Raw genomic sequence first — 23,594 nt, forward strand, 5'->3', positions numbered from 1 at the left:
AGCTTTATTTTCTGTCTGCCAGGCAGATGAGCTACATGTAAATTTTTGTCAACTCACCCTATGAGCAGGGGTTTAACTGGGAGGTTAGTGTACCTTTATACTGAGAGCAGTGGCTCACAGGGAGGCATTATCTTAACACCTGAGATGTCCCAACCAGTTATGAAAAGAATTGCTCCTCTGCTCTGTGTACTTCTTTCATCAAAGAGGAAGACTGCAGGGGACCCTGGGGGGCTCAGTGGGTTAAAGCCTCTGCCTTCAGCTCAGGTCATGGTCTCAGGGTTCTGGGATCGGGCCCCACATTGGGTTCTTTGATCAGGAGCGAGCCTACTTCCTTCTCTCTCTGCCTGCCTCTCTGCCAACTTGTGATCTTTCTCTATTAAAATAAATAAATAAATTTAAGAAAAAGGAAAAAAAAAAGGGAAGACTGCAAACGCTAGTAAGCTGTCTTTCTCTTGCAATTAAAAATAAACGTTATAAGGGCACCTGGGTGACTCAGTTGGTTAAGCGACTGCCTTCAGCTCAGGTCATGATCCCAGGGTCCTGGGATCGAGTCCCACATCAAGCTCTCAGGTCCATGGGGAGTGTGCTTCTCCCTCTGACCTCCCCTCTCATGCTCTCTCACTCTGTCTTTCTCTCAAATAAATAAAATAAAATAAAATAAAAATAAATATTATAGCTAGAATGCAATATAGCCTGATGGAAGCATACCTTCTCCTTTGATGAAATTTTATCTCTTGTCTCTCCATAGTGAAAATGGAAGGGATATATCCATGCCCTTCAAGAGCCAAAAAGTCCAGGGCATTGAAGATGAGGGATCTTAAATAGAAAAGCAGCTTTATATGGTGAATGCTGTGAAATGTATAAGCCTGATGGTTCACAGACCTGTATCCCTGGGGCAAATAATACATTATATGTAAATAAAAGAAAAGAAAAGCAGCCTTATACAAATAGGGCTTTAGGGAAATAACCATCTGGCTTCTAGGCTCCTTCAATAGCACCATTCTTACTTATCTTACTATGGCTGAGAGAATTAGCCACTTCCCCAAGGCTGTGGGAAATGCTCTGGGAGCCTAGAATGCAGTTTTTTTAATTTACTTCTCAAATTCTTTTTGTTTGGTCAGGTTTCTTATAAATGTCACATATATATCTTTCTCCTTGTACTCCAGAAAATTAGATGCCACTAATCAGCTGATAAGCCAATTTGGGTTATGTTTCCAGTCCAATAAATTACTGTACTCCATTATATGGTTTCACAGTTACCATCCTATACCAGTGATTAAATTGAGATTACGCAAATTTATAGCATACATTAAAAAATGTAACACTTAAAAAGCCGAACAGCCCTTTTCTAATTGCTTTCCACTATAAAACGTATAATATGCTTTCCTGGTTTTGTCTCTTATTCCTCTCTGTTCTTTATTCTTCCTTTCTCTCCAGAATTTTAAGACAACAATTTTTGAAGTCTAGGCTTCCAACCTCTACAGTTCAGATCCCCTGAGTGGATTCAGAAGACAGTACTGCTTCGTTCCCAGGGCACTGCAATCCATGACAATTCAGTTGTGTGTGGTAAAATGGCAGAAAGCAGAGTGTATCTGCTTCATATTAATATCCACAAAATGAGATTTTCCTAAGTAGTTGGGAATACTCTATTCACTTTTAAATATTTTCTGAAGGCTGCTTCTTAGAAAAATGTGGCTTGATATCATACTGACTGATTCATGGCCATTAATGTATACATTCTATGCACATTCAGTATTCTCTATAGAATCTTTAAGAATCTTTAATTAATTGAATCTAGTATTACATCTTGCCATGCCTGTTCATTTTAGCATATTTTCAGCTAATCAAGGCTACTTTCTGTAATTTTTCTCATTTGGCATTTTCCCTTTGTGTTCTCTTTTCTGCCATCTCAAATTTGCATTTGAGAAACATATGTTTCTCTCATCACTGTGAAAGAGGAGGTCATTGAAGACATCACTGTATATTTACAAAATGTGGGGCTATTAGGGTCAGGAATACATCTCTTTTAACCCACAGCTTTTTCTTCAATTAAGCAACTGTTTGTAAGTCCTTATAGAGAAAAAAAAAAAAAGTGTTATTTCCCCCTTAACTGTTGTGTGGAAGATTTTAATTAACACATACTTCCCTCAAGAATATGTGAACCATGCATAACTGTCAACATAAGAAAATTTGTTGGAAAATTTTTAAAAATATATAAAAGTTGGCATAAAAATATTAGAATGTTTAGAATTCTTTCTCTTCTCCTTTTTTTGGTTTTATTTTGTCTTTTAAGACAATGAGTTAAAAAAAAAAGGTCCCAAATTCAGTATCAGGGCCTGACTTTTCAAGGAGGATAAGTACTGTCCCATAACATGAACCAACAGTATTAATTTTAGGTTTTTAGAAGGTCAAAGGGAAATAAGCAATTCAGTGTTTGAGGTTGAAGATATAAATCCAAGGGGTGCCTGGGTGGCTCAGTCAGTTAGCTGTCTTAATTAACTGAGTTAGTAACTGAGTTAACTGACTTAACTCAGTCAGTTATGTGTCTGCCTGTGGCTCAGGTCATGATCTCAAGGTCCTGGGATCAAGCCCAGCTGTGGGCTCCCTGCTCAGTGGGGAGTCTACTTCTCCCTCCTTCAGCTCCCCTTTGCTCTCTCAAATAAATAAATAAAAATCTTAAAAAAACAAAAAACCAAGAAATCAATGCACACATACACACACGGGAAAAAAAAAAAAAGCCATCCTCATGCAAGAATGTTTTAGACATACTGAAATAATGCTATATTTTGGGCTCCTATATTACGACAATAAAATGCTAATATCAAACAAATTTTAAGGTTGTTCTCATTTAAGATAATACATGAAGCATGCAAAGAAGATGGGAGCTGGGGGGCAGGAAGCAAAATGTACTGTATACTTACACTGTGTCAGGTAGCAATGGTTGTGTTAACTTTGGTTGTGTTAGCACATGTCCAGAACAATAGTGTGCCTGCTGCTGCCTCATTATTCCACTAAATTCCATCTCTTTCTCTCTTTTTTTCACTAGTCAGTCAGATTTGTGGATCACAACACGTGGCTCAAAGATGAAGACTATATTTATTAATTTGCTTTTTACTAATAGCAGAGTATTCAGCAGTATCTAATAATTTTTCCCAATAACATCATTCTGTTCTGTCTGGTCCTCTGCATATTCAATGGCGATTTAGTTTTGTAACAACGATTTTAAGACTCTCAATACTCTGATAATAGAACCCAAATAAAACATGAGGAAAGGATGAGACTAATGCCTTAGGGAGGAAGCAGATGACAGAGTTATTGAGGAATATAGGCAATAATCTGCAAGAGGGAATTTAAAAGATTTTGTTAGAGAAACATTGCTTTGGAATTCTTGCTACACTGAGACTGAGTATTACTGCTCCTAAATTTCATTATAACTGGTTGAGTTATAAATTAAGCTGATTTCCTTCATGTAAAAAGCTAGATTCACATTGTATGGAAAAAAAAGTCCCGATATTTTTTTTCCTTTTCCCCATAACAGAATAATATACAAATATGTCACCATATCTTACGCATATCTCTGTGTGTGTTAAATAAAAACATGTTGGCCTTTAAGATGAAAAAAAAAATGGCTGAGAAGATGAAATTCACTTCCTTAGTGTGGAACATGACACATATGAAAATAAACTACCCACTCAGTACCGGTTCTGAATTTAAGTATCATTGAGGAATCTAGAGAGAGAGAAAAAAGAACCTCTTCCTGGAACAATGGTGCTCTCGGGAAATGCTCTTTGATTGTCTGTGCTCTGGAGCACTGAAGAAGCCAGCTGTACAGAAGACAGCATATTTGCATATAAAAAGAACAAATTTTGTTCACATCACTGTTGTCAGTACCAGAAGACTCCCATTCTCCAGCTTGTCCCCAGCTCCCTCAGCTTCTCTTATGTCATTCCTCAGAAAATACTATTTTGTCTTGTTTTTTGTGACTATTACCTTGGTGACTGAGACTCCATCCTCAGACAGTTGAATTAAAAACAAGTCTGGGGGCACCTGGGTGGCTCAGTGATTTAAAGCCTTTGCCTTCAGCTCAGGTCATGATCCCAGGGTCCTGGGATCAAGCCCCACATCTAGCTCTCTGCTTGGCAGGGAGCCTGTTTCCTCCTCTCTCTCTGCCTGCCTTTCTGCCTACTTGTGATCTCTGTCTGTCAAATAAATAAATAAAATCTTTAAAAAAAAAAGTCAGTGCCCATGTCTCTTCAAGTTTTGATATCCAGCCCATCTGCTGAAGGCCCCACACTGGTCTGGCCTCATCACCTCACAATGGATATAGACTTATCTCTTTGAGCGCAAACTCCAGACTCACGTTCCACTTCAGAAACAAGTGCTTGCCGATTTCTGCTGCTCTTTTCAGCAGAAACATATGTGCCGCTTAAGAAAGGAGGAAAACGTTGTTTCAAGAATGGAAGCAGGTCCCTCCGAATACTAAAAGAAATATTGTAAGTCAGTTAATGGAAATCTCTGGTGTTAAAACTAGGATAGTGGAAGTAAGAGGAAACAATCCAGAGAACAACAGCAAGCCTTCTACCTGCCCAGAGGCCAAGAGGGCAACATTTTCCCAAGACTACCAGTTTGACATGGGAACCGACGGGATTCCTATCAGGGTAAGAGGGGGGCCCATCAGTGGGTCCAGAAGGGCATGTGGGTTAGTGAGTAGCAGCTTCCTGCTTCTCTGTTTTACCTCCAAACCAAGAGATGAGGCCAGTGGGGCTATTGGAGACACTTACAGGAGGGGTGGCAGTAAAGTCAGAGCCTGAATCACCAAAGATGGATGGCAAAGAGAAGTGCACTCAGAGTTGTTGAACTCTAAGGGCACAGAATGATTGATGTCTAGGAGTTATTTGGAAGGCTGAGGACAAATAAAGGAAATAGGGGTCTGGAATGTTGCCTTCAGGGGTTGATGGTCTCCTAAAAGAATCCATTTGTTTGGGCAGGAAGTAGCAAGCAATCTGGAAAGCAGTTGTTCAATCTGGACATCTTTACACACAACACATTGACTCATGGTCTGGCTTTCACCAAACCCTGAATTGAGGCAATTTTTAGACATGCCTTCCCAAACCAAAATATTTTAGAAAAGTTGCATTGTATATATTACACTTAAGGGTTTACATTTTAGGAGGTGTTGCTTAAATTAAGATAATTAAAAAAAATTTTTTTCAGGAATATTATTTTTTATAAATGTGCTGCACTTAATATCTATATGTGGAATTCATAGTATTTTTGCTGTCCCTTGAACTGCTGTCCCTCTAATGCCAAATATTTTATAAGCAGTTTGAAAGCATTACATCAAAGCTTTACATAAATAGAAAATAAGAGGGGAGAAGGAAGAATGGGAGGAATAGATGGTCCTGAGGGGGTACTTAACCTCTTGTTTTACTTGTCTCCAACTAGAACATCATTTGGGGTAGGAGAGTATTGAAGAGCTTGAAGAATATAGCACCCCATCTTTCTTGAATCTCTTGAGTCAATCATATGTGTGATTTTCCTGTGGACAAGAGAACAATCAGGCTTTCAGGGTGTCAGTTCTCCTATCATAAGACGGTTGGCTCACAGGAAGTAAAACAAGGTTTTGGTACAGAAAAGCTAAAGCTAGAAATGACTAGTGATCCAGGAGACATAGAACATGAGAAAGAAGACAAGTGAGTGTGTAGGTGAGAAAGCGAATGTGGAAAAGACTAAGGGCAGGAAGGATCTAATTATTTAGAACAAAATCCACAAGTTCAACACTATGTGGAAAACTGTGTAGGTTAAAAAATTTGAAAAGTAGAAGACAGTGGTTCTAGGAGAATCAGAGTTTGAAGGAAACAAAGAAGATACTTCTTAGAAAAATTGTGATCTCCAAGGTGAGCAGTTCAAATATAAAGCGCACCAGAGCTCCTGCTAGCGGACTGAAGAGGGCTTCAGAGCCTTAGCTATCCAGGACACTTCAGAACAAAGCAGAAGTAGTTTACATGATTCAAATTAAAGAACCACCTTCTCCACTCTTCCAGGATATGTGATACACTAGGTAAGGTAAGAATATGAGATACCCTTTGTTTGAAGGTCTTCTTGATAGTTCTTACTTGTTTTATGTAGTAAGGTTCCCAGTCATAGATCCCAGTCCCAACTGGGTGACTGCATTTGTGATGGAGTCTCAATATTCTCATCTGGAAATGGGGATGGTAATTAGAGTTCTCCTCACGGAGAATTTGTGAAGATCTGATTCAACATGTGAAAAAAAAGAAAAAAAGGACTGAATTTCTAACAACGTACTAACATTTCTCACTTTCACATATATTTGCTCAAACACCCTGTGAAATAAGAATTATAATCCACAACTTACACATAAAGAATCAGAGTTTGGGACAGGGTAAGGGATTAACCCAAGACAATAATTAGAATAATACCTCTCAGTGATCACTTATACATCTAGCACCATTTTTAGTGCTTTAAGTACACTATCTCAGATTAATCCCCAACCCCTGCCCCCAGTAAAAATGAATTTTTTAGAGTCACACAGGCAGCCAGTAGCAGAAATAGGATTCAGATGCTCTCAGGATGACCGTGCCCCCCATGGTCTCAAATGCTGCCCTTGTATTGTCTTCTCTCAGGGTTATGCAGTATAGGCTTAAAAGTAAGCTCAAACCTCTGGACCCAGAGAATTTCTACTATTTTGGTTTTCTGTTATGCTTCTTGTTATTTGTTTTTGTATGCTTTTAAGAACATCTCTATAAGAAGATTACTTGCTTTGTGATGCTCTCATAACCCCAGAATCTTGAAGTGACTCTGTGAAGAATTTTAGGCATAAAATTCTACACAGGTAAGCAATTGCCAGCTACACAGTCTAGTTACAGAATGCCCTTGTTCGGCTCAACCTATGACTGATTCTTTCTGTCAGTTCTTTCTAGAAGATTTCCAAGGGCAGTAAGGCTCTATCTCTCCTAATAACTTGTTAATAACAAAATACCAATGATTAAATACTTGTATTTATTGGGACTTTTTAAATGAGTTACTTTTTACAAATAATTGTGTTAGCAATAATTACAAAAACATTTCAAGGGCATATCTAAATATATACACTTATTTTATGAAGAAATATGAGAGGAAAAAAGCAATGGCATTCATGCATGCATTCAGTTCATGGATATTTATTGAACATCTAAATGTACCCAGCATGATGCTAGGTGACAGTTTCACAGCAGTGAACAAGAAAAGAAGTTCCCTATTTAATGGAGCTTATACTCTAGTGGGACATGAAGTTTAAAATAATAATTTAGTGAGAATTTTAAATAGGGTGTTTAAAATTGAGTGTTGGGAGGGAGGGTTGATCAGGAAAAGCTTCTCTGATGAGGTGATGCTTGAGCCGTGACCTAAAACATACCAAGGAGCCAGCTCAGAGAGGACAACAACTGTGAAAACCCAAATTTTTGGCTTGTTTGAGAAGCAAAAAGACGACCAAGGTCGATGAAGAATGAGCTAGAAGGTTAGCGTAAGTATGGTGAGAATGGCCTGCTTCTCAAGATCTTTATAAAATGTGATGGGATATTTCAATGTTATTCTAAGTGAAATGGAAGCCATTGGAGGATTTTATCTAGGGATGTGAACAAATCACACTGATAGTTTGAAAAGATTACCAGGGCTCTTCTGTCGGGTGGGGACCATGCAAGGCAAGAGCAGATGACAGCTTCCCATAAGGACTCTCCTAACTGGCCCCCGTGAGAGCTGATACCTGCTCAGAACTGAACAACAGCAGTGGCAAAGAAAGGAGTTGGTCAAACTCAGAAAATATTTTCAACATAGAAATTATAGGACTTGGTGATGGATTTAATGTGAGATTAGGGGAAAATAAGATTCAAGAAAGGGTTATAGTTTGGGGACTGGCATAACTAAATGGATAGCGATGCTCTTTATGCAGATGGGCATCATGGAGGAACAACATTTTGGGAGGGACAGGAATTAGAATCAAGAGATCAGCTTTTAGATGAGCAAGTGGAGATAGCTACCAGCCCGTTGAAAATGGGAGTTGGGAGCTCCATGGAAAAGTGAAGGTAAGAGTTACAAATTTTGGAAACAAAATAAATGTTGCTTAAAGCCACTGACTGTGAAATTGCTTAGAGTGAGAGGGTATTTAAGTTTTGTGTGGCATTACAGCTGATATTCTGAATTTGGACAGGTTTTGACCTGGGAATATCTTTTTCTTAAACGGACTTCTGAGACCTTACCACTAGAGATAACAGCCAAGAACAATCTTTTGTCCTTGGTAAAGTAGGGGTAATAGGAGAATAAGTGGTAGAACACTTGAAAAGCTTGAACACTTGAAAACATAATGCAGCTTTCTCACGCCTGGTATAAGACCACAGGCAGGTCACTTAACTCTGAGAATCAGTTTCCTCCATTGTGAAATGGGCATAGTACCACTTATGCCAATTGCAAAAGATCAAAGCTCAAGTAAGAATCATTTGGGAAAAGACGGTTTTGTACATTAGAAATGTGAAGGGACTTTTCTTTAATTCTGCATTCCACTCTACTAGGTCTCTTCTCTTCCCCATGGCACGGTTCCCAGGCGGCCGAGGATACATTTGGATACCATCTGCTCCACAAGAAGGCTGACTGATAAATTTCAGTCACACAGACAGCAGCATCAGGGGATCTTGCTGCCTCACAACCTCTGTGGATTTCAACTTTATGCAAAGCAAAATCACCTAATGAACAAAGCCCCTAGGTAGTCCTGATTCCCCAATTACCCATAAATAGCAACAGATGCTGCAGAGGTAGACCTGTTCCAGTGACCAGCGGATCTCAGTAATTAGACAATGGAAGGATAAAAGTAATTAGGTAAATCACACAAAAAGAGTAATAAACTAGATCGGGCATGTTGATCATGGATAAAAGACACAAATAAAGGTAGATAGTGAGCATTTTAAAAACCCATCTAATTTAACAAATAATTCGTGAAACGTATATGAAGAATCAGTTTTGGTCTGGGAAGGCAGACCTGGTCAAAGACCTCCTTTAATCGAAAAATCCTATGTTATATTACTCAGAAAGAAATGTGATGAGAATAAACATACTTTATCACCACATAACTTTAATTAACTGATACGGTTGCAGTAAACGGGAAGTGGGAAGAGAAGTTTGATTTCTCATATACTTCTCCTTTATTAACGATGTCACAGATCTCAACTTCCTGAAGAGTGCCAAACTAGAATCCAGACCTGTGTCAACAAGAACAGGCTGTGCTCTGACTGCAGCACACATTCAATCCTGAGACTCTAGAAACCACTACCCACACAACAGACCTGTTAGGAGGCTCTAATTGGTTCATTTTCTCTTCTTCCAGTTAAATCTCTAATTATTTCAGCAGTACAAAAACATAATGCAGGTCGTAGATAGCCTTTAATGTCTTCTCTTTCCCATTTCTGCACTTTTAATACTCAACCACAAAGAACATGGCCTTTGGAGTTAAAATCTATATTCTCTACCTCCTAACCTTATACCCTTGGGCAAGCAACTGAATTTATCTGTGAAACATGAATAGTGAGAAGCACCTAAAGGGTCAGTTGTAGAAACAGAGATAAAAAAATGGCCTAATAACTGGCACTTAGAAGAAGTTCAATAAATGATGGCAATTATTATTCCCCAAAATAAAGTGTTAAGACCTCCTGCTCAAGGAAATCCTCATTGAATACTCACCCAAGGTTATATTCCAAATAATAAAGCTTAACCAGTCATTAAGTATATGTCAGATACCAGTTTAAGTGCTTTATGTACATTAACTTATTTAATTCTAACAAAATCTTAGAAGGTAGATACTGATACCCTTTCCATTTTATAGATAAGAAGACAAAGATTCAGAGACACTGTGTAATTTTTCTAAGGTCAAGTAGCCAGGTGGTAACAAAGACAGGATGCAAATGTTTGCAGTTGGCTTCACACTCCCATCTCTTACCTGGTGAATATTTTGCCTCCCCACTCAGACTGTAGACTGAACTCTGAGCCTGAAATGCAAATCCACTTCTATTTGTTGTCTATTATTTTTGTTGTGCTGTTGGTATATGGTTGTTCTGAAAATGTCTCCTCAAATATATTGCAAGTTAACCGATGCTGTCAAAATTGAGGTAGCTTAAAGAAAGGGAAGAGTCTTCTGTTTGCAAACTCTGAACAGGTAGGCAGTTGTCAGGGGCACAGCATGGCAGCAGAGTTTACTGAGTCTAGCTCAGCATGGCTAAGCCTTTTTTGAATCTCATCTAGCATAACCCCAAAGTCAGTAAGACTCAATTGTTCCTGATACCCAAATACAATTTGCTAGCAATAGACAATGTTTAAAGGGTTGTGTTCATTTAGAATTTTAAATCCAGTTTCTAATAATGTGCAATGATTATAAAATATTGCAACAGAATTCCTAGAGTCTTAATTTATTTTTGTTGTGGGATTATAAGTAATAAAGAGGGATACATAAGTGAGCATTAAATGCATCACCTTGGAAAATGAGCTCTAGGTTTTTGTTTCATGAAATTTGCTACTTCCTTTGCCTGAATTGTCTCTTGTTTTCCTTCTATACCAACTGAAATCCTGCTTATCCTTCCAGATCTGGTTCAAATGCCACTTTTTCTGAGTTGTTCTGATGCCACAGTTATATTTAATTACTGTTTACTCAGTATTTCTATAGTTGTCAGGGTATACCTTTTGCCCTTATCATAATCTGCGTAGCATTGTAGTTGTCGTCACTCCTAGAAAGTCTTGGGAAGCAGGAATCATTAAGAAAGGGATATATCCTGGTGTTTAAAAGCAGGAGCTTCAGAATCAGAACACAACTTAGATCATTCCTTCCTTCCTTCCTTCCTTCCTTCCTTCCTTCCTTCCTTCCTTCCTTCCTTCCTTCCTTCCTTTTAGAGAGAGAGAGAGAAAGGATGTGAATGGGGAGAGGTGGGGCAGAGGGAGAGAGAATCTCCAGCAGCTTCCATGCCCAGCTTGGAGACTGACTCAGGGCTCAATCTCCTCACCCAGAAATCATGACCTGAGTAGAAATCAATGGTTGGACACTTAACTGACTGAGTCACCCAGGTACCCCCTCAACTTGGATCCTGACTTTGTCACTCAACTTTCATAAGATCTTTGGAAAGTTGACCACTGGGAATTTTAGATTTTTTAGCTCACAAATGAACATAATATGGGAGAGAATGCTCTGTATTCAGATTCCTGGGTTCAAATCTTGGGCTCATTACTTGACCAGTTCATGCCTGTTTCCTTTCCTATAAAACAAAAGTGATTGATAATGGAACAATTATCTCATAATTAAATTGTGAAACTTAAAGTAATCAATTTATGTAAATTACTGAGGACAATTTATGGTAAACAAACACTTGATAAATGTTAGTTATGTTTAGTGTTATCACCTTGTGGAGTTGTGGTGAGGAAAACAGGGCATTCTGTTTGTAAAGAGGTAACCACCATTTCATAATACCATAAGTATCATAGATTCTCAGAAAATGGTAGCTACTCCTGTGCTATTACTGTGATCCCAGCACTTTGTACAATGCCTTGTATTTAGAAGGTTCCCCCAAAATTACTGTTCAGTAGAAAACCATGTTTTGTAAGGGAAGTATCATACTGCAAGAATCAAGAGAATGGTCAGCTAGGTATGGTGAAGCAACAAAAAAGGACAAGCACAGACATGATCTAATTCTTACTAGATACTTCTATTACGGCGGGAAGATGATCTTACAGCCTATAAGAATGAATATCTTATCAGTAACAATTAAATACAAAAATACAATTCTGTGCTTGATATTCCCTTTAGCTGGAGCAGCATACTGTGTTTAGGGTGAAAATACTAAAGAAGATAGACTAAAATCTTCCATTTTCCCATTAGAGCTTTAAAAAAAAGTCAGAGCTTTATAATCATTTATAGAACACAGACCAACAGGAAAGTGGAAGTGTGAACATAGGAGAGAATTGGTAAGTTTGGCCTCCTAGGATTTTTTTTTTCTTTTAGAGAAACATATAAAACAATTCCTGATTTATAGCAATTCGTAAAGTATGAATGGACCTGACATGCAGGTTAATGAAGGCCCTAGCAAGCTATAAAATCTGTGTCTATAAAGAGATGAGACTGCTTTTGTGCAGCTTGTCAGTCTGAGCACATTTTAATACACATTTCAAATTCTGAATGCAGAAAACTGATCGCATAATTTACCTGACTTTTTGAGGGTTTTTGTTGTTGTTGTTGTTGCTGTTTTTTTTTTTTGTTTTGTTTTTTTCCTCTCTAACCAGGCTATGAGAAATATAATGGCTCTATATTCAAAATCCAAAGTCAGTGCACATAACCTTACATATGATTCAACAGTAGAACAAAGTATTTAAAATCAACACCCTCTTGGGCAAAGGCTTAATAACCTTCCTTTCTGAAATTCACTCTAATATTTGAATTTACCTACCTAGGGACATCTTGTCATTGTGCCATAATGTAATGTTGTGATAAAATTGAATTTTAATTACTGAATTCTAGGATGGTACACACCATGTACCTAGTATAGCTGTACAGTGGGTTGCATATCCATGAGACTGCTTTTTTTAAATCTTAATTTCCATAGAAAAATAGTTTTCACAAGTGGTAAATTTCAATTTGCCTATTTAGTCATATTATGTATGGCAGAAATGGCATGGCTTACGTAGTGAATGTGAAGTTAATTTTTTATAAAATGCTTGGAATCACTAATTTTTCTATATATACCACTATTCTAAAAGACCAAGAAGTAGATGAATCAAGAATCAAGTCTGAGAACACATTTTCCATTTTCTCTTCAAGGAAGACAAGGTGGCTGGCCTTTCTATATAAAGTTTGGTATAATATTAAATAAGTACTTAGGGCATGCCTTTTGCATGTGTGTGTTCTGGATGTGAAGTCTTTTTCTTGTTCCAAGCACCAAGAGTCTGTTTATGCTGCTCTCCGAGTCTGGAATGTAATTCCTCTTTTCCTCTTCCTATTCTTAATCCTATTTTCATACTTGAAGAAGTGATTTCAGTTAGTCTTCCTTAGGAAGACATTTTTGACTACTCCTTCCTCTAGTGGTTTGATTCTTTACACAATCTCTTTTATTATTAGTGACCCTAAAAATCACTTAGCTTTTAATGGTCTCTTAATGATTTCAGGAGTCTTAATTTGACCTCTCTAATTATGCAATGAGCTAATTGAAGATAAAAAGCAGAATTTTACTCCTTTGGCTATGCCCTTTTTGTTGTTCAGCTTACTCAGGTTATTCATTTTTATGTTTTTATTTTTTTTTAAGCTTTTATTTATTTATTTATTTATTTATTTATTTATTTATTTGAGAAAGAGAGCATAAGCAGGGGGCAGGGGCAGAGGGAGAGGGGGAGGGAGAAGCAGACTCCCTGCTGAGCAGGGAGCCTGATGCAGGACTCAATTCCAGGACCCTAGGATCATGACATGGGCCCAAGGCAGACACTTAAACATGCAGGCTATTCATTTTTTAAAATGACAACTCCTGACTATGATATCTAAATGGGCACATTGCAGAGATTTTGGCAGATACGAGAAAGTAGAACAAAGGAATTAAGAATTCTCCTAACTTGTCATAACCACAGTTAAAGACACTCATACCTATTCTTCCAATCTTACTCTTTTGTGCATACAAAGAGAGTTAAATAAGGGTCATGTTGTACATGTAGTTTGTTATTCTGCTTTGACAATTTTTATATTCTCTTGTTCGATAAAATATCCTTCTGACAGATCATTCTTATGATTGTATGGCATTCCCTCTTAAGATTGTATGTTTCATTATAAAAATTAAACAACATATGTTGATTGACTGTTAAGTTGAGAATAAAATACAGTGGCCTGTACTTTCCTTTTTTTTTTTTTTTTTGGCTTGCTCTTTCTTTTACCCATTCTGAATTTGAGGTGTTAGCAGAAAAGTCTAGAAATGGAATGATAAAATGGAAATAAAGAGAGTTAACTATGTCTGAAAATGTATGATGATATATGACCATGTTGCCGAGAAAACGGATTTATTTCTACATTGTCTATTATTGATTTTTATCTATGACAGCTTTCACTATATTACTATGAAAATTATAGCCGTTGCTATAGACTTCTCAATTTTAGAGAAAACTGAAAAATGAAGTGAGTCTCTGTTAAATAATTTGAGCCTTAGATTAGCCTGATTTTATGTACTAATAAAACATTTAGGGGAGGAGTCGAACATTTTCTTTCAAAAGGAAAAAGTCTCTGGAAAAAATTATCCCATAACTTAAATATGGATTCTTAAAAGATGAAATACTTTTACAAAAGGTAAGGGATTTAACAATTTGTTGGCTTTGAAACTTCTCTCTCTCTCTCTCTCATGCTCACTAGAAGCTTGGCAGCACCCAATAGCCAGGGCAGATCCTGTTACTCTGTAGTTAGGGAGCGAGGGAGACTAGAAGAGGCCGTGGGGCCAGGATCTCAGTGGATCAGTATTTCTTCTTTCCCAGAATTCTCCTAGTCTGACTTTGGCATTCCAGTCATCCAACAAGTGGTTCTTCACTATTCTGTCATTTCCTCTGAGGCCTTTCTTTTCTTTTTTTTTTTTTTTTTAACTACAAGACCAGATCAACTCCTAACTTGGTTTCATTCGTGATCAAACCAGCAACCCAATTCATTACCCTTGAGCCCCAGTACTCCCATTTTTACAACTCTATTACCTGCTACATAAATATTTACTATAGTCAGGCCCTCCTGCTGAGAAAGTCACTTGGGTCTTATGTTTGGTATGGACACTTTCCAAATAAGTTTCCACATTCTAAGTCCCTTCAGATACACAGAGGCCTTCTTTGACTTTTATATCTAAAATAGTCCCACAAGTCAGGAAATGACAGATGTTGGTGAGGATGCAGAGAAAGGGGGACCCTCCTATGTTGTTGGCAAGCTGGTACAGCCACTCTTTGGAAAAGAGTATGGAGCTTCCTCAAAAAGTTGAAAATAGAGCTACCCTACAACCCAGCAATCATACTACTGGGTATTTACCCTAAAGATACAAATGTAGGGATCCAAAGGGACACATGCATCAGAATGTTTATAGCAGCAATGTCCACAACAGCCAAACTATGGAAAGAGCCTAGATGTCCATCAACAGTTGAATGGATAAAGAAGACGTGGTATATATAAATACAATAGAATACCATGCAGCCATCAAAAAACCCCTTGAAATCTTGCCATTTGCAATGGCATGGATGGAAATAGAGGGTATATTATGTTGAACAAAATAAGTCAATCAGAGAAAGATAATTATCATATGATCTCTTTGATATGAGGAATTTGAGAGGCAGGGCGGGGGATCATGGGGGTAGGGAGGGAAAAAATGAAACAAGATGGGATCGGGAGGGAGACAAACCGTAAGAGACTCTTAATCTCATAAAACAAACTGAGAGTTGCTGGGGGTAGGGGGGTAGGGAGAGGGTGGTTGGGTTATGGACATTGGGGAGGGTATGTGCTATATAGCAAGTGCTATAAATTGTGCCAGTCTGATGATTCCGACCTGTACCCCTGGGGAAAATAATACATTATATATTAATATAAAAAAAAAAAATAAAATAGTTCCTACATCTCCCAAGTCAATTACATCTCCCCCAAACATGTTCTATAGAGTTGTTCTGTTTACTATCTACATAGAACTTAACACTGCTTGAAATTATTTACTTACAAGTTTTCTATGCTCCCAATGCAATATGTATGAATGAATGATATGTACTGTTAGAGATTTCACTCCAGCATCCATGCCTTTTCATTCCTATCGTAACTGACACTGAGGCTGTTGATGTCTACAATGTGTCTTTCAATGCACCCTATACCTAGTCATTGGTTTCCATTAGGTATCAGTCATCAAGGTATAAATTATTTTAAGAATATAGCTTCATAGAGTCAAATAAAGAACACAAAGAACAAATGCACCACACACACACACACACACACACACACACACATATACACACCATCTCTTCTATTTTAACATACATTAGTAGCTATTGTTTGGGATTTATAATATGTAGTATCCACATAAAAATATGAAAACATACACATAAGTATTCTATTGACTTTGGATCCAGTAAATGAAGATGTTGTCTGCTCTATATATTTTCCATAATGATTTCAAAAGAAATGTACCCAGATTTTAAGAAGTGATCTCTCTCCTTCCTTCCTTCCTTCCTTCCTTCCTTCTTTCTTTCCTTCTTTCTTTGTCTCTCTCTTTCTTTCTTTCTTGGAGAGAGAAAGAGAGAGAGCGCGCGCAAATGCAAGCAGGGGGAGGGAGGGGGAAGGGCAGAGAAAGAGACAAGCAGACTAGCCTGCTGAGCAGAGAGCCTGAGGTAGGACTCCATCCCATGGCCCTGAGTTCTTGACCTGAGCTGAAATGAAGAATTGGGTGCTTAATCCAGTGAGCTGCCCAGGCACCCCATGATCCCTCTATTCAAATGTTTACTTTGTTAAAATAAAAAACAATTTTATTAAACTGTAAGAAAATCTGTGTTCTCTTGAGTTTTTAATTATTTCCCTCTTTGTGGACATAAAAAAGGTATCAACGCATTTAAATGAAAGAATGAGAAAAATGTGGAAGTAAGGTTGCAGATATAAGGGTGACTTACATAATTTAAATTCAGTAAACCACTAGAAATGTAATGGCAATGGACCTGAAATACTCACTTTTTCAGTAAATGCCGAACTTGGGTTCTCAAGACATTTTTAACCAATTAGCTTGCTCAATTGACTAAGCATCTCCTACCTCATTTACTTGAATAAAGATGTAGCAGAGGAACTTCAGCAAGATACAGTGATTTTATAATGGCATACAGACGAGGCAGAAACAAATCCTCAATGGAAAATAACATAGAAAGCAATATGACACCTAGGAAAATTAGTGTAGCTGTTTTCCCAATTTAAAAGCAAAACCATTGAAATTCTCAATTTATTTAAATATTTTGGCAAGAATCAAGACTCAAATATCAATAATTTAGTTGAAAGATTAGGTGGAACAAAAGCCTCTAACTTTAATTCTCTAAAAATTTTTTTTTGTGTTAAGATGTCTTTTTTTTAATTAAATGCATATGCATTTTTAAATAATGAAAAAAATATTTAAGAAACTATTATTCTTTCATTATTATGAAGTAAACTAGTTAGTAGGTGAGTTGTAAAGAATATGTGGGATTAAAAAACTCAAAGAAAAATGTACCAAAAAATACAGTAAAACATACATGAGTTTAATTTTAATGACCTTGAAAGAGTAGTTTTTAAAAGTCTTCTTTTTTTTTTAATTTAAGAAATACTACGATTGAGGATTTTAAAATGCTAGAAGCATAAAAAAGTTTGGGGAATTTATCATCCAGGATCAACAACACAATTTCCTGAAGACTTTAATAAGTTTGTTTACTTGTAAGACATTTTTTTTTTCCACATGATAAGATAAAATTATCTTTGTTAAGAATTCTACTGGTTTTTTTGAATAAATATGATAAAAGAAAATTGAAGTTTTTTTATGAGAGGAATATTATTATGAACAAATTCTCACAGCTGCTCCTCTCTTAAGTCTTTGATTTTAAGCCAGAAATATAAGTGACGAAAACATTGTCATTGAATTTGACTGGGCTTTCAAAACAAAACCAAAAAATATAGCTAGGTCTTTGAACAAGACAGATAACTTCATTTGCAAAAGAATATGCATTTGGCCTAGGCTCCCTGTCTCTTGAAAGCTGGTCTCCATGTTTGACTAACAGCCTCTCCTCCAATTGTCTTTGCCGCCTTCAGGTTTCCACCTTGTTCTCCAGGGTGTAAACAAGAAGGTTTTATCTGTATTTTGAAATACACTAAGTTACTCTAATATATCTTTACTCCTTGAAGTCCTAATAAAAAAGTAAAGAAAGAGTTTCCTCCCTTAAAAATGAAAGGTAACTAGATAAAATCTCAAGTAGCAAGTTATATTGAGTCAAGAGGTACCTAGGCTTCTTTTGCTAACTCAGCTCCCTTTCTGAAACAAGTTCTTTCTAAATCTGACACCATCTGAGAACTCTCTAGAAAAAATATATATAACTTTTGTGGTGTTACCACAGAAATTTCCTGAGTTTTCACATTTGTTTTTTAATACCTGGGAAAATTAAAAAATACAGACTCCTTAACTTGCAGCACACTTAACTACATTTGTAACAAAAATTAAAAAAATTTTTTTTTAAATGAATTATGCCAAAGTCTAGAATGCTGACAGCACTAAGTGTTGGTGAAGATGTGGAGTAATAGAAACTCTCATGCATTGCTGGTGGGAAGGCATAATGGTACAGGCACTTTGCAAGACAGTTTGGAAATTTCTTACAAAACTAAGTATATTCTTATCACATAACAATGTGTTCCCTGGTGTTTATCTTAGGATGTTGAAAACTATGTCTACACAAAAACTTGCACACAACTTTTTTCATAATTACCAAAATTTGGAAGTAACTAAGATATCCCTTATTAGGGATCCCTTAGTGAGTAGACGAATAAACGATGCTACATCCAACCATTGGAATATTCTAATGAACTATCAAGCCATGAAAAGACATAGAGGAAACTTAAATGCACATTACGAAGTGAAAGAAGCCAATCTGAAAGGGTTACATACTGTATGATTCCAACTATACGACATTCTGGAAAAGACAAAACTAGACAGTTAAAAAAAATTAGTAACTGCCAAGGGTTAGAGGAGAGAGGGATGGACAGTCTGAGCACACAGAATTTTTAGGACAATGAAGATACTCTGTATGATATATTAGTAGTAGATATATGCCACTATACATTATCCAAATCTGTATAACAATGTATAACAACAAGAATGAACCCAAATGTAAACTATGGACTTAGAATAATAATGATGTATCAATATAAGTTCTTTAACTGTAACAAATGTACCACTCTGATAAGGGAAGGTATGAATTTATGGGGCTAGAGGGCATATGGAAAATCTCTGTACTTTCTGTTCAATTGCGCTGTGAACCTATTTTATATAGTTATATAATATAACTATTATATAGTTATATAGTTTTTGTCCATCTCAAAAAGTTATACTTCAAAATATAATATTTTGAGCAAAGGGTATAAATTGAAACCTATTTCATCATATAATGAAAATATATATTTGGAATAATTGAGACTTCAAACTACTAAAAACTACTATAGATAGTAAATGTACATATTTTAATTCTCCCATAACTTCAGAAAACGTGTATATTAATATTTAAAGATTTAGATATCTGGTCTCTGTATAAGAAATTGAATACCTGTATTAGTACTCTATAATACCTCATTGTTTTTAAAACATTTTAGTATTATAAAAAGGAAAAACCCTCTCTAAATGGTTCATATGAACCACGTTTTTAGCGTCTTCAAATACCATTTTGCAGCTAATTCCCGAATGACATTTTGCAGTCATGCAAATTCAGACACAAAGCAGGTCCCACTAACTAGCTAAGCAGTGGATCAGCCACAGAGTGAACATTTTTAACTCATCCATGGACCAAGTTACAAATTTCTACATGTGACAGATCTTTAAAGTTGCTTAAGCAAATCAAAGTTTTGAATTATAGTTAAATTTGCAAATATTAAGGATCTGTCCACAAAATCAAGGTGGAAGAGAAAGGAAATTTTTCAATATGTGACATTGAAAAAAAGAGGCAGGAACCTTGTATATGGCATAAAGGAGCACTACATGAGATCAGTCTCCAGTTCGAGGAGGAAATAAACATGGATTTTGAGAAATGCTGGTTAGCAGCAAAGTCCAGTCACTGTATTAGGATGAGTAGGATGAGTGCTGGGGTCCAGATCTGTGGTCAGCTGACCTGATTGAGAGGTACAACTCTGTCACCACTGAAACCTATACCCTTGGGGTAGTGAACTGACCTACTCCACAGCTCAGATTCTTTATTTACAAGTTGGGAGAAGTGACATCACATAGAATGATTCCCCCCACCCCAGCTTTATTATTATTATTATTTTTTAAACTGATGTATAATGAAAACAGTGTTGTGTTAGTTTCAGGTATGCAATATAATGATCCAATAATCTCAAAACATTTCTCAGTGCTCATCATAAGTGTACCCTTAATCTCCTTTATTACTTTACCCCTCCCACCACCCACCTCAGAGTAACACCTTAAAGAATGAAAGCTTTTTATAGAACAATGTTCATAAAAGTTTGTAAATTATATAATGATATAAGTAGTAATATAATGATATAGGCACCTAAGGTTATAAACTATATATATAAATTACTATTCTATTTATCAGTATAAATAAGACAGAATTCCTTACCAAGGATGAACTCCAACTGTGGTTCATTTGGAGTCTTCTGAATACCTATAAATAATGAGTAAGAATTCAGATGAAAGGTATTTAACTTATTATGAAAAATATGTCAATATATATTACTATGCTTCACCCTGCCCAGAATGTATAAATACATTATTTGGCAGAAAGAATTACCTCAGTTAATTGTCCAAATTTATAAGCAGTCCATTTTCAGGGAGTACATATTTGTAGCAGAACTAAATGTGGCTAAAGTTTTGACTGATCTACTTAGCTCTTTGGCTATAAAGAAACTGAAAAAAATAATTGTTTTTTATAGCTTTGACAAGTTTAAAATGTATTATTCAATTGTTATTTTCTCTTAGATGCATGTAGACAGAGGCAAAGCCTTTAAAAAGATGACCTCACAAAAATACTCTCTTATATAGATTTTTCTTTCAAATCAGTCCAGCCTGCTGTAAATAGTAAATTATTAATTAAAGAGCTATCTCTAATAAGGTGATGAAAGACATTATGGTGGGTGGTTATACTGCCAACTTACTGATAGCTCAAATCAATGTTCTGATAAATGTCTCTATTCCTTTTTTCTTGATTTTTAAGAAATCTAATAACATTGCTAAATGATTTAGAGTGAAGTGAAGGGATAGTCTGAGAACAAAAGTAGGGCTGAGAACATGTAGTGGTTACAAGGTAGCAAGATCAGGCTGTGGCAAGTGATAATGTGCTATAACGTGATAATGTGCTATAATGTGATAATGTGGATATCCGATGGCCACACACATCTCAGGGGCTTCCTAAACAAAAGTGGATGAGAACTTGGATGCCACTTATTATGACTCATGGGTGGTCAAACTAGCAGATAAAATTTATGTAAAAGTGAATCATTTGGTAATAAATGTAAGGACATTACTAAAATAATTTTCTTATTTATTTCTACTGGTATATTTACCAAATACAATTTAAACTTACTACTAATACATTGTTAGAACTACCTCTTTGTACAAAAACTATTTTTATTTACAGGGTTAACACTTTAAAAAATATTTTATTTCGTTGTCAGGGACTAAGAGAGAGAGAGCAAGCACACAAATGGGAGAGGTGGATGCCTTAGTTGCTCAGTCCCATGTGGGCTCCCCGCTCAGTGGGGAGCCTGCTTCTCCCTCTCCCACTCCCCCGTTTGTGTTCCCTCCCTGGCCATCTCTCTCCATCAAATAAATAAATAAAATCATTAAAAAGACAACAACAACAAAAACAAACAAACAAAAAGGAGAGAGATGCAGGCAGAGAGAGCAGCAGACTCCCCGCTGAGCATAAACCTCCCCCCGCCCCCCACTCCCAGCCCCCATGTGGGGCTGGATACCAGGACTCTAGGATCATGACCTAAACCAAAGGCAGATGCTTAAGCAACTGAGCCACCCAGGCATCCCCAGAGTTAACACTTTTTTGCATGATAACCATTTATTTTTCTTCTCCTGTTGACATTTAACAATACCATGGTTAAAAATTTTACACTTTCCAAGAGAGATGAGAGTGACAATCATTAGGTCAATTTCTGTTCTAAGTAGTGTGATTTTTTTTTAAAGTTATTAACTGCTGTAAGCTTTGACAACCAAATTTCTTAGAAAGCTTTTCCAACCAATACTGTTTTCTAAAGATTATTTTTATAATGTAAATTAAAGTCTTCTGAAAAGAAAAAACACAATTCATATTAAAAAATAAAACAAACTCTAGAATTTTAAGCATGAGAGAAAACACAATTTTTCCAAAGATTTTAATTACTTGAGTAGGACAAAAACCAATTCTAAAGCCCAAATGCAAATCTTGGCAAATCTCCTTGCTTATTTGATTTATGTGACTTAGTGCTTTCAGGTATAGCAGTGACAATTTACATGTCTAGGGTAACCGTTGTGCCCTAGTGCTTTTAACTTACATGCTGTTTATTTTTATTTTTTTTTTAAGATTTTTATTTATTTATTTGACAGACAGAGATCACAAGTAGGCAGAGAGGCAGGCAGGAGAGAGGAGGAAGCAGGCTCCCCGCTGAGCAGAGTGCCAGATGCAGGCTCCATCCCAGGACCCTGGGATCATCACCCAAGCGGAAGGCAAAGGCTTTAAACCACTGAGCCACCCAGGTGCCCCTACATGCTTTTGATTTTAAAGAGAACATTTCTATGTTAAAAGAATAATTCCTTTAAAAAATATTTATTTATTTATTTGACAGAGAGAAACACAGTGAGAGAGGGAACACAAGCAGGGGGAGTGAGAAGGGAGAAACAGGCTTCCCACTGAGCTGGGGACCTGAAGTGGGGCTTGATCCGAGGAACCTGGGATCATGACTTGAACTGAAGGCAGATGTTCAACAGCTGAGCCACCTGGCTGCCTCCCCCAAACAATAATTTACATGAGATTATATAAATGCTAAATACAAGTTGTACTTAAAAAGTATTTATTAATGCCTTAATACACATTCAGGAACTTGGTTCTACTTTGTGATATTTAACCATTTCATAAACTATCATCTATCTCACTCAAAATAATGGGGTGCCTGGGTGGCTCTGCGGGTTAAGCCTATGATTTCAGCTCAGGTCATGATCTTAGGGTCCTGGGATTGAGCCCAGCATCAGGCTCTCTAAACATTTGTGTTTAGTTGATCTAATTTGCATTTTCAGAGAGTTATAGAAAAGGGAACATACACTTACTTGTGAACTGGAAGTCCCCAGTATCATTTGCGTGGGGTGTGGGAAGAAAGTGCTGGCCTTCTTCTGATGCTCCTTCCTCTTTGATTTCCATGATCAACTTTCACGCTTATTTAATCTCCCAAATTTCTGTGTCCAAATGTTACTGACAATGATTCCTGGTTTAATATAGATGTTTTTTCACATTAAAGGTCTATATTCCACTCTGAAATTCTGCATTTAGGAAATAGAAAAAGCAAAAATCTAGGTTATTTCAGAGTTTAGTATAAATAATTAAAGATAGGTATAAAATTACAGATTCCTTCCTGCCTATTTCACTTTTATTTTTAAGATCAACCCACCCACTTAATGTGTCATAAACTCTAAGTTAAATGGGTATTCTCTATGCAATTATTTTATCGTCACATGAGGGATTTGCAGATCCTGAAAGCTGTATTCTTTCTCTTCTAGTTCATTCTGTAAAATAGTAGATAGCAATAGGGGCTGCTAACTTAATATGCATCAAATTTAGCAGCAAGAGCAGATAACATCTTGTCAAGACATTAG

The 23,594-nt window shown here is 36.6% G+C and overlaps 1 protein-coding gene across 4 annotated transcripts in view; it reads right to left on the reverse strand.

Moving 5' to 3' along the window:
• The window catches only part of INPP4B (inositol polyphosphate-4-phosphatase type II B), an 805,823-nt gene that overhangs the window by 343,204 nt on the left and 439,025 nt on the right, over positions 1-23,594 (reverse strand). For all 4 annotated transcript variants that reach the window (XM_032333489.1, XM_032333488.1, XM_032333487.1 and 1 more), the window contains 2 exons: positions 23,052-23,261; positions 20,359-20,403 (listed from right to left, as the gene is read on the reverse strand). In XM_032333489.1, the coding sequence (XP_032189380.1) occupies positions 20,359-20,403; positions 23,052-23,142 (136 nt within the window). In that variant the 5' untranslated portion in view covers positions 23,143-23,261. The remainder of the gene's footprint in view (positions 1-20,358; positions 20,404-23,051; positions 23,262-23,594) is intronic.

The sequence above is a fragment of the Mustela erminea genome, chromosome 2 (genome assembly GCF_009829155.1).
Source record: "Mustela erminea isolate mMusErm1 chromosome 2, mMusErm1.Pri, whole genome shotgun sequence".
Classification (NCBI taxonomy): domain Eukaryota; kingdom Metazoa; phylum Chordata; class Mammalia; order Carnivora; family Mustelidae; genus Mustela; species Mustela erminea.